The sequence below is a fragment of the Anomaloglossus baeobatrachus genome, chromosome 3 (genome assembly GCF_048569485.1).
Source record: "Anomaloglossus baeobatrachus isolate aAnoBae1 chromosome 3, aAnoBae1.hap1, whole genome shotgun sequence".
Classification (NCBI taxonomy): Eukaryota; Metazoa; Chordata; class Amphibia; order Anura; family Aromobatidae; genus Anomaloglossus; species Anomaloglossus baeobatrachus.
In genome coordinates, this window is record NC_134355.1 from 134,637,118 (window position 1) to 134,654,346 (window position 17,229).

The 17,229-nt window shown below is 45.0% G+C and overlaps 1 protein-coding gene across 3 annotated transcripts in view; it reads left to right on the top strand.

Annotated features, from left to right (window-relative positions):
• DHX57 (DExH-box helicase 57) overlaps positions 1–16,566 on the top strand; it is a 149,058-nt gene extending 132,492 nt beyond the window's left edge. For 2 of the 3 annotated variants that reach the window (XM_075339468.1, XM_075339469.1), the window contains exons 21-24: positions 1,199–1,273; positions 2,686–2,817; positions 2,904–3,104; positions 14,810–16,566. In XM_075339468.1, coding sequence (XP_075195583.1) covers positions 1,199–1,273; positions 2,686–2,817; positions 2,904–3,104; positions 14,810–14,953 — 552 coding nt within the window. In that variant the 3' untranslated portion in view covers positions 14,954–16,566. The remainder of the gene's footprint in view (positions 1–1,198; positions 1,274–2,685; positions 2,818–2,903; positions 3,105–14,809) is intronic. The other variant, XM_075339470.1, reaches the window with a different exon arrangement.
• The last annotated feature ends 663 nt before the right edge of the window (positions 16,567–17,229 follow it).

Genomic DNA, 17,229 nt, shown 5'->3' on the forward strand with positions numbered 1-17,229 from the left:
ACAAAATGTACTTTTAAATGAAACCATAAGTTTTACCATATGGTGTACTGGAAAACAGCAAAAAAATTCCAAATGCAGAAAAATTGCAAAAAAAGTGACGGCACAATAGTTTTTGGGATGTTTTATTCACGGTGTTCACTATATGGTAAACCTGATGTGTAGGTATGATGCCGGAGATCGGTGCGAGTTTGTAGACACCAAACATGTATAGGTTTACTTGTATCTAAGGGTTTAAAAAAAAATTCGCAAGTTTGTCCAATAAAAGTGTCTCACGTTTTGCGCCATTTTCTGAAACACGTAGCGTTCTTATTTTTTGGGATCTATGGCTCAGTGACTGCTTATTTTTTGCGTCTCGAGCTGACGTTTCTAATGGTACCATTTTTGCGCAGATGCTACATTTTGATCGCCTGTTATTGCATTTTGCGTAAAACTTGCGGCGACCAAAAAACGTAATTTTGGTGTTTGGAATTTTTTTTGCCACTACGCCGTTTACCAATCAGTTTAATTGATTTTATATTTTGATAGATCGGGCATTTCTGAATGCGGCGATACCAAATATGTGTATATTTATTTATTTTTTAACCCTTTAATTTTCAATGGTGGGAAAGGGGGGTGATTTGAACTTTTAGGCTTTTTTTTTTTTTTTTTTTTTAAACTTTTTTTTTTTTACTTTTTTTTTTTTTTTTATTTTACTAGTCCCCCTAGGGGGCTATAGCGATCAGCAATCCGATCGCTATTATCTATCTGCTGATCACAGCTATACAGCTGTAAACAGCAGATACAGTCACTTTCTTTTTCCCTCTGCTCTCGGCCGAGGGAAAACGAAAGTGAAACATCATAGCTGTAGGCGTCATCACATGACCCTGTGCTACGATGGCAAGCACCGATAGACACGTGATCACGCACGTGACTTCCGGTGGGAGCGGCGGTAAGTAAAAAACATGGCCGCGCGCATTTAGATCTTGCTGCCAGACTTTGGCAGCAAGATTTAAGGGGTTAATGGCCGGGGGTGGAAGCGATTCCACCCGCGGCTAGCAGGCACACATGTCAGCTGTTGAAAACAACTGATATGTGTGCCGACCGCCGCCACCTGCCCGCGGGAGGGGGCGGGGCTTAACGGGACATGTTTCATGACGGATATATCCGTCCATGGTGATGAAGGGGTTAATCAGCCTTGTTTTATTTTATTTCCTTACAGGCTAATACCAATGCAGAGAATATGAGACTAATGTCAGCAATGCTGTGTGCAGCTTTGTATCCCAATGTGGTCCAAGTAAGTCCATGGCTACTTTTTTTTTTTTTTTCCATGTCTTAATTTACAGCTCTACAGAAAATAGCAGAATACAATGAATACATTGATAACTGTTCTAATAAATGAATAGCAAATCCAGTCACTATTCCATTTAACAACTAATATAAAATATTAAAGGCATTTTAAAGATCTCTTTGGGGACCACGTTCTTAAAAAATCTGATGATTTCATCAACCGGACCTTGTGACATGGTGGAACCAAATCCGTCATTTACATAGATCTATGTAATGATCTGTCAGCAAGATCTCCCCGCAGATCACTGCACATGTACGGTGTAGTAATAGAGTAGACTAGGTAGATGAGACGGCGTTCACCTAGAGGGGGTGCACAATCTTTTGTAAACTGAGGGCTATAATTTCATATTGAACTAATTTCAGGGTCCTCTGTAAAACTAAAACATTTAAAGTATATCAAAAGTGCAAAGTCTACCTCTGGGACTCTCCATTTTTCGGAGAATTGGAACCCCATGCTCTAGCAGGTAAAATTGTAAAGCTGCTGGCCCTGGCAGTTCTCGGTAAGGCCATTTTCGCATATCTGTGTTTCAGTGTTACAATATGGACTGGCCATAGGTCTCAACCTGAAATCAGCAGCAGGAGACCTCACCCAATCTGTAAATCACTGTTCAGTTCGGTTGCACACATCCGTGATTCATAGTATAACTGGCATACATCTCTCTGGAGTACCTTGCAGAGATTGATTTTCATATATATTTTTGCTCCCGGGTAAAATAGAAAAGCTTCTACTAATCTCACGTGCCGGCGCTGTTCCAAAGGTGCCGGCACTCATGTTCCCGGTACTCTTTGTGAGGTTGATGCATCAAGTGAGCCCATTGTCCAATCCCCACCGACTTCTCTCTATCCACCTTCAGACTTATGAGTAATCAACAGGAAGTCAGAGCTTCGGCTGGCCACTCACTTCCTGGTAATTCCTTATACATTTGAAGGCGAGAAGAAAGCATCCACCGGTGGTTGGGTGATGGTAACAACCTCACGTAAGCCCCAGGTTCATGAATACCAACACTGCTAGAACGGCATAGGAGGGGAGTATAAGCTTTTGTATTTTAATGGAGGTGAACATAGGGAGTGAGAAGGAATGGACAACCCCTTTAAGGGAAATGTAGAATAAAACCATGAATCGGTGATCATTTCCAATAATTGCATTGCAACAACACTGTTTTTGAAGTATAGAAACATTACAATATGCAGTTACTTCCAGGAAGCTGGTACTATCCCTCTCATTATCTGCTTAACTAGAAATGAGGAAAAGCATGCACCAAACCAGATAATCCCCTTAACATCTGACTGGAGTCTCTTTACTCCTTTGTTCAGATTGTCTTAAAACCAGTATAAATTGTCTTTTAAATGTGTGTTCAGGTGAAATCTCCAGAAGGAAAGTATCAATCTACAAGTGTAGCCGTAAAAATGCAACCTAAAGCTGAGGAGCTGAAGTTTGTCACCAAGAATGATGGTTACGTTCACATCCACCCTTCCTCCATTAATTTCCAGGTTAGACACCTACCCCCTGGTTCCTGGGGTAAAGCCCTCTTCATTTATCCATGTTATGAGATCTTTTTATTGGGTATCTGTTTTAGGTGCGACATTTTGACAGCCCTTACTTGGTGTATCATGAAAAAATTAAGACCAGCCGTGTTTTTGTACGAGACTGCAGTATGGTGTCTGTATACCCTCTGGTATTATTCGGTGGTGGACAAGTTAATGTTGAGCTTCACAAAGGAGAATTTGTTGTTTCGCTGGATGATGGATGGATTCGTTTTGCAGCTGCCTCACATCAGGTAAAATCACTACCAATTAGGACCATTGAGCCTAAATAACAAGAAGTGTAAAGCTGGCCATGCACGTTGGCTATCTCTGCGGAGTCCCCCTTACATGGGACTGCTTGGGCTTGGCTAAGCATTTCTGTGTTTTCAATAAGACTTAATTGACAGCAGTTTGTATATGCACTGAGCAAAATTATCAGCCATTAAAATTCAACAGGGCTATATCCTTCTCTTCCCCTACATAATATGTTAAGGTGGCTTTACACACTGCAACATCGCAAACGGCATCGCTGTAACGTCACCGGTTTTGTGACGTAATAGCGACCTCCCCAGCGACATTGCAGTGTGTGAAACACATCAGCGACCTGGCCCCTGCTGTGAAGTTGCTGATCGCTACAAATCGTTCAGGACTATTCTTTGGTCCTTTGTTTCCCGCTGTGCAGCATGATCGCTAGAAAGTTTCAGTGTGTAAAGGGGACTTTACAGTGACTTTGTTAGCTACTTCCCTTTCAAAAAGCTGCTTTACAACGTCCCCAATGACTAGCTAGGTCGTTATGCAGGTCCGGATCGCTGTTGCGTCGTTGGCCAGGTTTGCCTGTTTGACAGCTCACCAGCGACTCACCAGAGACTTTTTCAGCGATCCCACCAGCGATCCCAACCTGGCCGGGATTGCTACAGTCTCAGTGTGTAAAGGGGCCTTTAGGGAAAGTTAGAAGACCCCCATACACAGTTGATGGTCGACAGAGATCAATGGCTTTGGCCTTATCTAACAAGTCGTCATTTGCTGACTGGTGAAATAAAAGGTTAAGCATGATGTCCTTCAAAATGCTCAACTCTTTTGTCACTGGGGAAATCAACATATGCTAGAGTTTTCATGATATATAAATAAAAGAAACTGTGGAAAAGAGAAGCGCAATAGGGTCTTATCCGAGTAATATATAAGGTGAAATAATGAATATCACTCACCCAGAGAGTTGTGAGAGTCACAACTACTATGCAGGCAACAAATCCCGGCCAAAGGCAGCAGCACCCAAAATGGCTGATAACAGAGAATGGTGAAGTAGGGCTTGCACGGCCGCGCCAGTGACCACTCTGACCATAGAGAGTTAATGTTCCTTTATTTCATCTTTAGGTCGACGCGTTTCTGGAGTCTCTGCTCCCTTCCTCAGGACACACAGGAAAAAAGTACATCAAATCTGCTAGACCATGAGGACTGCAGGATCTATATACATTCCGTCATGATGACGTCAGAACCCAACCTCTTTCTCAAAAAAATCGGCGGGAAAGACACATCAAAAAAACAAAAAAAACACATAACAATGAAAATGACACAAGAAAATGAGCAAGAAAAACAATTACATATGATAATATCACCATATTATCTCATAAAATGAAATAAAATAAAGGTTTGGAATAAACAGATTACTGAGAATTAAAAAATGTGTGGATTATTGTGTATTAGATAAAATACGGGAATAAAACACTGCAACTTCAGTGCCACTCCAAAGCGGTCTCGAACCCCTAGGAATATTTACTCCTTTCTCAAAGAGGTGGCACATCAAAGGGAGAAACCATGTCTCCACCCTAGGAGTCCTGAAAACACCCTTTGAAATCAAGTGTAGAAAGAAACACCTATAAATGTGTAGCCGTGTGGGAAGATACGTACAATTACTAGTGTTAACGTGACAATACTGCGTAAGTCTCAGCGTGAAATACCTAAGAAGGGGTGAAGAAAGTTCAAAGCGTGGGAAAAAAAGAGAGTGCGCATGTCAGAAAAAAAGGGGTTCGGAGCAAGTCAGTCTTCCAAGCTCCATACAGAGAATAGTCTGCCGGTTTCCGTAAAAAATTATTACAGACCCCGAAAAATAAAAACAGAAAACCAAAGAAGAATGTTGTGAAAAAAAGGGGAAAATATATACATATTAAAAATGTGTATATATATATATATATATATCTAAAAACAATGTGTATAAATATGCAACTGACACAATGTATATATAAAAGTAGATAAAAATCAGTACTTTTAGGAACAAACTAGGAACATGTACTGATTTTTATCTACTTTTATATATACATTGTGTCAGTTGCATATTTATACACATTGTTTTTAGATATATATATATATACATTTTTAATATGTATATATTTTCCCCTTTTTTTCACAACATTCTTCTTTGGTTTTCTGTTTTTATTTTTCGGGGTCTGTAATAATTTTTTACGGAAACCGGCAGACTATTCTCTGTATGGAGCTTGGAAGACTGACTTGCTCCGAACCCCTTTTTTTCTGACATGCGCACTCTCTTTTTTTCCCACGCTTTGAACTTTCTTCACCCCGTCTCAACAAGCTCCGGACCTTTTTCTGACATGCGCACTCTCTTTTTTCCCACGCTCTGAACTTTCTTCACCCCTTCTTAGGTATTTCACGCTGAGACTTACGCAGTATTGTCACGTTAACACTAGTAATTGTACGTATCTTCCCACACGGCTACACATTTATAGGTGTTTCTTTCTACACTTGATTTCAAAGGGTGTTTTCAGGACTCCTAGGGTGGAGACATGGTTTCTCCCTTTGATGTGCCACCTCTTTGAGAAAGGAGTAAATATTCCTAGGGGTTCGAGACCGCTTTGGAGTGGCACTGAAGTTGCAGTGTTTTATTCCCGTATTTTATCTAATACACAATAATCCACACATTTTTTAATTCTCAGTAATCTGTTTATTCCAAACCTTTATTTTATTTCATTTTATGAGATAATATGGTGATATTATCATATGTAATTGTTTTTCTTGCTCATTTTCTTGTGTCATTTTCATTATGTGTTTTTTTTGTTTTTTTGATGTCTTTCCCGCCGATTTTTTTGAGAAAGAGGTTGGGTTCTGACGTCATCATGACGGAATGTATATAGATCCTGCAGTCCTCATGGTCTAGCAGATTTGATGTACTTTTTTCCTGTGTGTCCTGAGGAAGGGAGCAGAGACTCCAGAAACGCGTCGACCTAAAGATGAAATAAAGGAACATTAACTCTCTATGGTCAGAGTGGTCACTGGCGCGGCCGTGCAAGAGTTTTCATGATGTAAGTCTGGCAAACAAACTGTATGTATGCCACTGGTTGTCATGCCTTGTACAGTGGAACCTTGGATTAAGAGTAACTTGGTTTGAGAGCGTTTTGCAAGAAATGCTGACATTTTATAAAAAATTGTAACTTTGGTAAATGGCAAGATTTCACAATACGAGCATAACGTGAACCCTCCCCACCCCTCAACAGTACTGTAACTCCCTCCCGGCACAGATATTACTGTGGTAGTAATATTCACTGCTTCTAGCGCTTGCACATAAGCCCTCAATCGCGGTCTTTCTTTATCGTTCCTATGGGAGACCCAGACCATGGGTGTATAGCTACTGCCTCCGGAGGACACACAAAGTTACTACACTCAAAACGTGTAGCTCCTCCCTCCCAGTATATACACCCCCGGCTAGCCAGTCCTAGCCAGTTTTTTGCTTTGTGTCAGGAAAGATCACACACACACATGCATCCTTTTTTGATTTTCATTTTTTCTACAGATTTGGAAGAAAAGCGGGTCCACTGGACCCCCGGCATGTCCCTTCACACCCCCCTGGCGGCGGTGCTGTTAAGGTTGATTCAGGGCAAGAGCCCTTCATGCCGCGCTCCTTCACCATCCCATGCTGGGGCTCTGGCTTGAAGTGGGAGCCAACACGGTTCTCACTGCTTTGCAGGAGACCGGCCTCCATCCGCAGCCCTTTGACAGGACCCTGCTGGACGGAGCACTGGACCCCCACCCCACCAGGGACTGGACCCTGCGTCTCAAAGCTAAGTATAGAGACGTTATTCAGAGGGTCCTTCTGCAATGTGGGGCACTTTATTAGGGGGACAGTGTTTGACTTTGATAATGCTGCTTGTACTGTGTTTCCGGCCGGTTCCACTGTTTTTTTTTCTGTGTACCGCGCCGATGATGCCTGATTTTCGGCCGCATGTTTAACTCTAGGCCCCGGCTTCGGCCGCGGCCTAGTTTCGTCTCGTTCCCCTGCATGTCAGTCATGCAGGGGGACGCTGCAGCACCGCCCGCCGGCCGCTCTGCACAGGGGAGGACACTCCTTGTTGAGGAGATGATTCCCTCCCCTGTACATTTCTTAGCCCTCCGATTCCCGCTCCTGGGTTAACCCCCGCCCTCCCCCCTCACTCTAGCGCCATTTTCTCAGCGTTCTTAGTACGCTGATTGGCGCTGGCTGCTCTGCAGTGCAGAGGGAGTGAATATCTAGCTGGGGGTCCAGGCTTGGAACCTGGGGGGGCACTCACAGCGGCCTGACAAGTCACAACCTCTGGTTGTGCACTTTTATATACTATCAGGGCATCGTGAAGGAGTTAATTCTTTATTATAGAACCTCCTCCTCAGCAGCATGTCTCACTAGGAGCAGAGCTCCAAGGCTGTACACTACATGTTCTGCATGTAAGCTCATATTGCCTGAACCGGCACAGACCCATACTGTCATGGTTCTTAGGTGGTGGTGCCTCAGCCTGGAGTCTCCCCAGGCTGAACCCCTGTCTTGTGTTTTCTACACATTCTAGACAGAGCCCCCCACCTCTGCAGCAGGTCTCACAGAGCGAGGCTGCAGGCTGTTTTTTATTATCCACTGCTGGTAGTCTCGTACGGCTGTACCGAGCTCATAACAGCTGTGGCCCCTCAGCTTGGAGCCTCATGCATGGTCCCTCCAGCTGCTCCGGGTTCGGTGGCTGACCCCTGGGGGAATCTCTTTTTCCAGGGGTCGGCTGTCCCGGCATCCCCTGAGCATGCAACCCCCTTCTCAGGGCGTTTTCTGCTTGCTCAGCAAAGCTCACAGACCCCGTCCTCCTGACAGGGAGACGCAGGGTCCCCTGTCCTCCCCGTCCCGCAGCTCCGATACGAGCTGACCCACTGGACGAGGAGGATGTCTCTATCAGGGGCTCGGACGCTGCTTTACGTACTTTGATCCGTCCGTAGATGACGAGGATGCGATTGATTAGATTGCGTCCATTATATTGGACCTCCATCCGCCTGTATCAGGGGAGTATTCCCCGCTGGCAAAAAGGCATCAGTATACCTTTAACAAGACGAGGAGTGTGTTCCTTAACCACTCCAGTTTTCAACCCGCTGCGTCCAAGCCCGCAGCCTGTCCTGCAGATCCCACAGCGGGGTTCTGCTGCCTGTCTCCCCCTCCCATCAGAGGTGGTCAAGGAGTGTACTCATTCGCCAAGCGTGGCCATTCCGGTGTCCAGACTTTCAGCCCGGATAGTTGTATCAGTGGCTGACGGCACCTCTATAAGGATCCCACGGTACATTAACTTTGTACTGGACCTCAATCCGCCGGAGTTACCTTATCTAGGTGAACACAACGTGTGTTCCTTAACCACGCAGTTGTCAGGCCCCTGTAACCAGCCCAGGGTCCGCTCTGACAGTCGCTTCCCATGAAGCGTGATTCTGAGGACTGGGTTTCCCCCGTCCACCAATGATGGTCAAGAGGTGGGCTCATTCACCTCAGGTGGCTCAGCCCGGACCGTTATGTCAGTGGCTGATGGCTCCTCAGAGGAGATGCATTCCCTCACAGGGACTCTATGCCCAAGACGGTTGCCTGAACTTCCAGACTTCAGTCTTTCCATCCTCTGCCAAGTCTGCCATGCTGGACACCGCACAGCGGTGGTTTTGGCTACTTTCCTCGCTATCCGCAGGTGTGGCTTCGGCAATGGAAGGCAGATGCCTCTATAGAGGTTCCTTGCTGGGCTCCCCTTTGGTGGGACCAGTCTCTTCGGAACCAACTAGATGAAATTTAGGAAGCTCTCGGCGACGAGAGTTCTTCCTTGCCACAAACCTAAACCAGGGCAGGAATCAGTTGAGGTTTCGGTGGTTTCCGTTCCTCCTTCTGATCGTCCTCTAGCTCGGCCTTAGTTCATAGAACCAAATGGCTTGAAGCTGCGTCTTCAGAAGACCGCAGGAGACTCGGAGTCAGCTTCCTCCGAGCTATCTGGCCACGCCAACCACCTCCTTGGTCGGTGGCAGGCTCTCTCCACTTGGCGACGTATGGTTCTACCACGTCTCCGTTCAGTGGGGGCGAGTTTATATCTCCCATGGCTACAGGATGGAATTCTGTCCACCCGCCAAACAGATTTTTTCTGTCAACTCCTCCCGGCTCCAAGGCCGCCGCCTTCTCACAGGCCGTGGCATTTCTTGCAGGCCAACGGAGTAATTGTTCCGGTTCCCGACTGGGAACGGTTCTGAGATTTTTGCTTAAATCTATTTCTAGTCCCCGAAGAGGGCGGTGCCTTCCGACCTGGATCTTTAGCTTTTCAAGCATGGTCAGGTGTGGCGTTTTCACATGGAGTCTCGGTCTTGTTCCGTGTGTTTTTCACCGGATCAATCAAGAACCCAAGGAGATTCCCTAGCAGCCATCGGCATCAGGGATGCCTTTCGGCAAGGATCAATCGCAGTTTCACACCAGCGTTGACTACGTTTTGCCATCGGAGTGGTCCAATTCGTGGCTCTTCCCTTTGGGTTAGCCACGGCCCCTCGAGTATTCTCCTTGGGGCTGCTGTGATTAGGGTCCTGCACCCCTAGGGGTTGGCAGTGATCGTTTGCCCTGGACGGTTTTCTTATCGGGGTTTCATCCAGCGCAGACTCTTAGTAGAATACTTCGCTTACTCTCGCCACTCTAATCTATTCGGGTGGCTTGTCATTCTGTCCAGGTCCACTCTGACTTCGCACCAGAGGTTTTCAGGGACGCAATTCGAGACTCTGTCGGCACTTGTGAAGCTGCTCTTAGTCGATCAGTAGTCCCTCCGGGTCGACGTCGTTCTATCAGACACCAAATAAGGTGCTGGTCAGACGGTGGCGTCAATGGAAGCGATGCCTTGCCCAGTTTCTCCTGCGTCCTCTGAGACTGGAGGGTTTCCGCTGTACACGCGACCTCCCTCCTTCTCGGAGTGGTGGCTTCGCCACTGACCAGGGGCTCCTTGCAGTGGTGGTTTCGGCCACTCTGTCTCAGGGATGCTCCTTCCTAGCCCCGTCCCGGGTGATCCTCACCAGGGTGCTGGTCTTTCCGCCTTGGGAGCAGTATATCTCCAACGTGGAGCGCAGGGCGCTTGGACTCTGTCCGATTCAGCCCTCTGGTTCAATGTGCTGGAAATCAGAGCTGTATTTCTAGCTCTCTAAGCCTTCACCATCTGTTGGCGGCTAGGCACATTCGAGCCAGTCGGACAACGTGACAGCGTTTTCCTACATCAACTTCCAGGGCGGGACATTCAGCCGTCTGGCAATCTTGGCGGCTCATCATTCTTCAGTGGACAAGGGACTCCTAGTCCACCATATCCGCAGCCCACATCCTAGATGTGAAAACTGCGAGGCAGACTATTTCAGCTGTCCAACCGTGGTCCATTGCGGTAGGCACACTGGTTCATGTTTGATCCCAGCTTCGTCTCTACCTCTTGCCCAGAGTCCTGCGCAAGATCAGTTAAGGGGGCCGTCGGGTCATTCTCATTCTCCAGACTGACCCAGGCAGGCTTGGTACCCTAACCTGCTCCTTCTGTCCGTTGGATTGCCATGGCATCTTCCGGACCGTTCAGACCTTTTCTCAAAAGGGTCCGTTTTTTCCGTCAGAATTCTGGATTCTCAGATTGACGGCGTAGATCTTGAGTCCTGGATCTTGGCGACTTCTGGTATCCTTCCTGAAGTCATCTCCGCTATGACTCAAGCTTCAAAGTGTCCTTTGACCTTTTTAGCCTTGCCGACCCTCCTGTCTCTTTCACAGTCCGGTTTACAGCTAGGACTATCCCTCATAAGGGACAGGTCTCGGCTCTGTCAGTATGTGCCAGCGGCGTATCGTCCGGCTGGCTCCGGTGCGCTCCTTTCAGGGCGCATCTCACATTATTCCGCCTTTCCTGCGGCCTATGGAGCCCTGGGACCTTAATCCGGTCCTCCCGGTTCCCGGAAACCCCCCTTTGCGCCTCTTAGGTAGGTTTCTTTGTTTCATCTTTCATAGAAAGTAGTCTTCTAGTGGCTATAATTTCCCGCCAGAGAGTTCTAGCTGTACTCTCTCGGAGTCACCCCCTTCTTGGCCTTTTGCATCAAGACAAGGTGGTCTCCGTCCGACTCCGGACTTTTTTCCCTGAGGTGGTTACTGCTTCCACCTTATCCGGGGCAATTTTCCTGCCTTCCTTTTGTCCGGCTCCTGTTCATCGTTTGAGAAAGCGTTGCATATCCTGGATCTGGTGCGGGCGCTCCGGATCTATGTGTCTTGCACCGCCGTTATTAGGCAGTGCACCTCTCTCTGGTGCTGACCGCTAGTCAGCGTAGCGGTCTCTCGGCATCTAAGCCGACCCTGGGTCGTTGGCTTAGGTCGGCCATTTCCGAGGCCCAACAAGTGTACTCAAGTGCCTTCCCCGCCGGGGATCAGAGCACATTTGATCAGACCTGTCGGTGCCTTTTGGGCTTTCAGGCTCCAGGCTACGGCTCAGTAGGTCTGTCAGACTGCAGCTCGAATTAGTCTGCATACTTTTTTCGAAGCTCTATCCAAGCCATGCTTATGCTTTGGCAGACGCGGGCTTAGGCAGACGCATCTTTCAGGCGTCTGTCGCCCATTTGTGAAGTTAGGTTTTGCCTGCTTCTCAGTTGTCTGTTTATTCCCACCCATGGACTGCTTTGGAACGTCCCATGGTCTGGGTCTCCCATAGGAACGATAAAGAAAAAGAGAATTTTGTTTACTTACCGTAAATTCTTTTTCTTATAGTTCCGTCATGGGAGACCCAGCACCCTCCCTATTGCCTGTTGGCAGGTTTCTTGTTCCGGTGTCTTCACCGGCTGTTATTGTTGTAGACAGAGGTTCCGGTTCTTCCGGTTTTTACTCTGTCTCTTCTTGTGGGTGGATGTCCTCCTTCAGCTTTTGCACTAAACTGGCTAGGACTGGCTAGCAGGGGGTGTATATACTGGGAGGGAGGAGCTACACGTTTTGAGTGTAGTAACTTTGTGTGTCCTCCGGAGGCAGTAGCTATACACCCATGGTCTGGGTCTCCCATGACGGAACTATAAGAAAAAGAATTTACGGTAAGTAAACAAAATTCTCTTTTTTCCTCACTTCCGGGTTCCGGCCTTTGCGTGTTCAGTGATCCATACTTGCTACGCCACTACTAAACCAACTTTAGATAACTGATTAACTTCCTGTACATCTGTGATGTATGTGTGGCAGGCATAGGCTGTATATACCAGGCTCTCTGGCTGTTCTGTATACTGGTCAGTATTTTGTATTGCTGTAATAATGTTATAGGAATACAGTAAATATTTTTGGGATGTGGAACGAATCGTCTGTGTTCCAATTATATCTTATGGGAAACTTTGCTTTGATATAAGAGTGATTTGGATTACAAGCACATTCCCGGAAGAAGTTATGCTCATAATTCAAGGTTCCACTTGTACTGCCAAACTATGACCACATTACCAGCATATACTAAACAAACACTTCATACTGTTACTGAACAAAACCTAGTACTCAAAGGCCAATTACCATTAATATTACCATATATAAGAAAAAAAACTGCTGTAAAATTACATATTACAATGAAAAAACCCCCACTGTACTGAATCTATTACACCCATACAGTGACCATATAGTGTTTGGGGCACGTTTTTCTTGGGAATTTTAAACCACCATGGGTGAGTGATTCCTGCTATTAAGACTGCATCATGGCTTTTTCGATTGTCTGGAGTATTATACCATGTAGGAGTTCCTAATTGGAAACCCCACTCTAGCTGAGAGTTGCACTTTAGCGTGAAAAAAAATCATTTAATTTACATCTTGAAATCCATGATTTATATATGGGATATGATTATTATAAAAACAACTTTTTACTTCCTGCCATGTGTGGTTTGCTGGCCCTCTGTGAATTGTCTTCAGGGACTCCCTGTAAAAACCTGATAATTATGATTTGATGATGTTGTATTTCACTTCTTGCTATAATGTTATTTAATAAATGTTTTATATTGTTGCAAGGAGCTAGTATTTAACGTGTTTTTGATTTCTGTGATATGACCAGGACTATTTCTCCCCTTTAGTTCTCTATTTTAAAAATTTCATCCTAGGGTGTAGTCCATTTATGCATTTTTGATATGGTTCCATTTTCTGTCCTAATTTGTGTATTTCATATATAGTGACCATATAGTGGTAGATATCAGTTCTGCAGATGGTATACATGACTGCTGTACAGGTAAATCCAGTGGCTTACACACGTCTGGTTGGATCTATTCATTTCCCATTTTCCATCCGGCCCAGACCACCAGACTCACATCTAATCTCTGCAGAATTTAACTCACAGACCTCTTGAGTGATTGGTGTTGGCACTATAGAGTGCCCTCCCCCAAAAAACCCATTCAGTGTACTAGGCACTAATAATCCACCCACCCATATGCTGGGGCTCAAGGTTTGGGGATTTAGCCTCAAATTAGTACCTTACAGGGTTACCTTTTCAGGTACCCTGTGGATGTGCTAACATGCTAATGAATGCGCAGCGTCATAGGATGGTCGCGCTCACCTCTGCTCCCATTGCGTCCGACTCCTGGATTTCGGCTCTGTGTGCATTATCCCAGACTCTCGGTCTGATCCCACAATGAGTGACACAGCTCTCCTCCTTTTCTGAGCACTCAGCCCAGCACAGACGGTGCTTCCTGCGTGTCTAACAAGCCACAGACAGTCTGTAGGGGATCTAGGCGGGGTCCTATGTGACCCTAATCATTACGTCACTGGACATATGACAAAATGGCATTGTTTTGCTGTACATCTGGCCTGTATAAGTATTGTGGATATATTGCTAAAATGAAGTTGTCTTCACTTCTAAAAGTCATTTGCAGTAAATACACACATTAAAGGGATTGTCCACTTAATCTTTATTTTAACAAATGTGTTGCAGACTTATTAGCGCTGCCTTTCTCAGAGTGCACAGTTCTCCTAGTCTTAAAATTACTCCTGAAGGAGCATGTAACCTGAATAGTAATCAGCCTTTTCAAATTGAGAAACTGTTTTCCATTATTCAGTTTTTCAAATTGAGCCAAAGTTTGTACTTCTATTTGTATTACCGTAATACACTGTCCACCCTAAAGATAGATTCGAAAGATAGCCTGCTGTGTCCTGCAGCCACCACTAGAGGGAGATCACTGCACACTCCATATTGGGCAGTAAGAGTCTAAGTTCCCTCTAGTGGTGGCTGCAGGCAGTCAGCAGATTTTCCTTCAACGTCCTAAAGGGGTTATCCTCTAGTTTTAAAAGTTCACCGTAATCGGCCTAGGGTGATGTAAAAAAAATAAAAAAGGGCACTACTCACCTATCAGACTTGTGCCACTCCTCTGCACTTGGTACTGTGTCCCCTGCCTCTTAAGAGAGAGGGGAAAGATGTGACAACTGCAGAAAATCAGTGCCCACTCATCGGCTGAAGACTTCACATTAAGTCTAATAAAGACGAAACCTCTAATTTCTAGTTTGGATGAAATGTGGAGGCTGCAGCCAAGTGACTGGTGTTGTAACAGATGACGCACACCATCACCAGATATTGATACCATGATACTGGGAACACAGTACCAAAGATTGCACAGATTCTCAAAGCAGCTAGTTCTGTAGTATTGTAGGTTAACAATAATATAAGATACACTGATCATGTACAGGCAATGTTTATTTGTAATTGTGTCTTTACAGGTAGCAGAATTGGTGAAGGAGCTGCGGAGTGAACTTGATCAGTTGTTGAAGGATAAAATTAAGAATCCGACAATGGACCTGTGCACCTGCCCCCGGGGCTCCCGTATTATTGCCATGATTGTAAAACTCGTGTCTACACAGTAACGCGGACCTACAGAATTATTTCTGTCCCAATATTCGAAGAGACTGTTTACAGACAAAAGTCCTCATTTCACCGTATTGCTATTCACGTACGCAGGAGTATAAGTGGACTCCTAGAGCGGCATTAGCGGCTTAATCATGTAATAAAATGCAACTTTGTAACATAAACCTACTATTGTCTCCATGTGATCCCAATTGGGAAATTGTAAAAAAAATTCTCATTCATTTTTGTATGTACAGTATACATGTCCCACTGAAACAGGAAAAAAAGTCTATCTGCAGTCAGATAACTTCTTGAAAATTACTTTTTTTTTTTTTTTTTTGGTATTTGGCTAGGCATTTATAGGAGCGTGATGCTCCCATTCACTTAAATCGGGTCATGTTCCAGTTCTCAGCACTGTCATTTGGGGGGATCCCAGAGGTTAGCTCCCCACCAATCACAAAGAGATTATGTAAGAAACTACCACTTACAGACATCTGAATGCAATATGGCCATATGTCTTTACATACATTTTATATACCTGCTTGGGTTTAAGCACATGAGCAGGAGGCTATAGACTTGCGAGCGTATGAACCCATAGGGCGGCATATGTACTTAAGTTTTTTTCGTGTGGGCCACTGACAACATTTCCCTTCTGGGCCACAAGCTTTTCCAAGATGTTTGCCAAATGTATTGCCAAACGTATCCACCTAGCTTGACGTGTGCAGCCTAAAATGTCAAAAAAGTGAAAAACTGCTGACATGGAGAATAAAATAGCTGCTGTAGCAAGCTGAGATTACTTCATTTTTTTTTTTTTTTTTGTAATGTAATACTTAGCATTGGCCTCCTGGTGGCAGCAGCATACATCTATGGTTTTCTGTGTCTCCCAATGAAGAGCATGAGAAAATAGATTAACATCAGCTATTCATAAAAATTGAGTCTGCTGCTGATTTAGAAAGCTGCCTTTTTGTTCAATACCCTAAAAAAGTCTATCAAGTAATTGGCACAAATCATGTTCTATTAGCAGCAAATAGCATATTGCAGACCCTGGGAAAACTGATTAGGCTACATGCGCACTCTGCGTTTTTTTGTCGCATTTTTTGGTGCAGTTTTATTGTCAGAACTTTCTGACATTTGACTTCCCAGCAAAGTCTATGATAAGTCAGATTTACTGTGCGCATGTTGTAGTTTGTCAGCGTTTTTTTTTTTACAAGTTTGTGACAAAAAAGAAGCAGCATGTTCATTCTTGCGTTTTTGTCAACATTTGTCTCCCATTGAAATCAATGAGGGCATCAAAAATGCAAGGAAAAACGCATGCTATCAATTTGGTGCGTTTTGCATGCGTTTTACTTGCGTTTTTGGTGCTTTTTTTGGCTCCAAAACCTCACCAAAAACACATGCAAAACGCCACTACATTGCATGCGTTTAAGACCTTTCCAGTCTCTCTGTGACAAGGTGCAGTTTTGGTTGCAGTTTGTGTGCAGACAAAAACTGCATCGTGTGCATATAGCCCTAATGTCTTCCCTATACTTCATGGAGAATTAAAATTGGACTGTAATTTATTTCTGGAAACTGTTGTAACTACATGTTACACACTTTTTTAAATTATATAAATAAAGAACAGTATTTCTCAAGAGCCTAGAATTTGTGTACTAGTATCTACATTACACATTTTAACATCCTTAAATGAGAATCTCAGGTAAAAAAAAAAAATGCTATTAACTTAAAGATATGGGGTAAGAGCTGGAGTCACACTTGCTTGTGTCACGTGGAAGGATCAAATTGCCTGGACCGGCCGCAGCTCTCCTAACAGGAGCAGGTCAGCGTCACGTATTTCTATGCAGCTGACACGCTCCTATAAGAAGAGCCACCGGCCAGTCTGGGCAGTGTGGTGCGATCATCACGTGAGTCATACACAAGTGTGTCTCCAGCCTTATCTGCCAGATAATAGTATTCTAACGCAGACTCTGCACTGAGAGCCCCGCTGCCAGGAGGAAGAAGGGAATTTTGTTACTTACCGTAAATTCCTTTTCTTCTAGCTCCTATTGGGAGACCCAGACGATTGGGGTGTATAGCACTGCCTCCGGAGGCCACACAAAGCATTACACTTAAAAGTGTAAGGCCCCTCCCCTTCTGGCTATACACCCCCAGTGGGATCACTGGCAGCTCAGTTTTAGTGCTAAAGCAAGAAGGAGGAAAGCCAATAACTGGTTCAAACAAATTCACTCCAAAGTAACATCGGAGAACTGAAAACCATTGAACATGAACAACATGTGTACCCGAAAACAACCAAAAATCC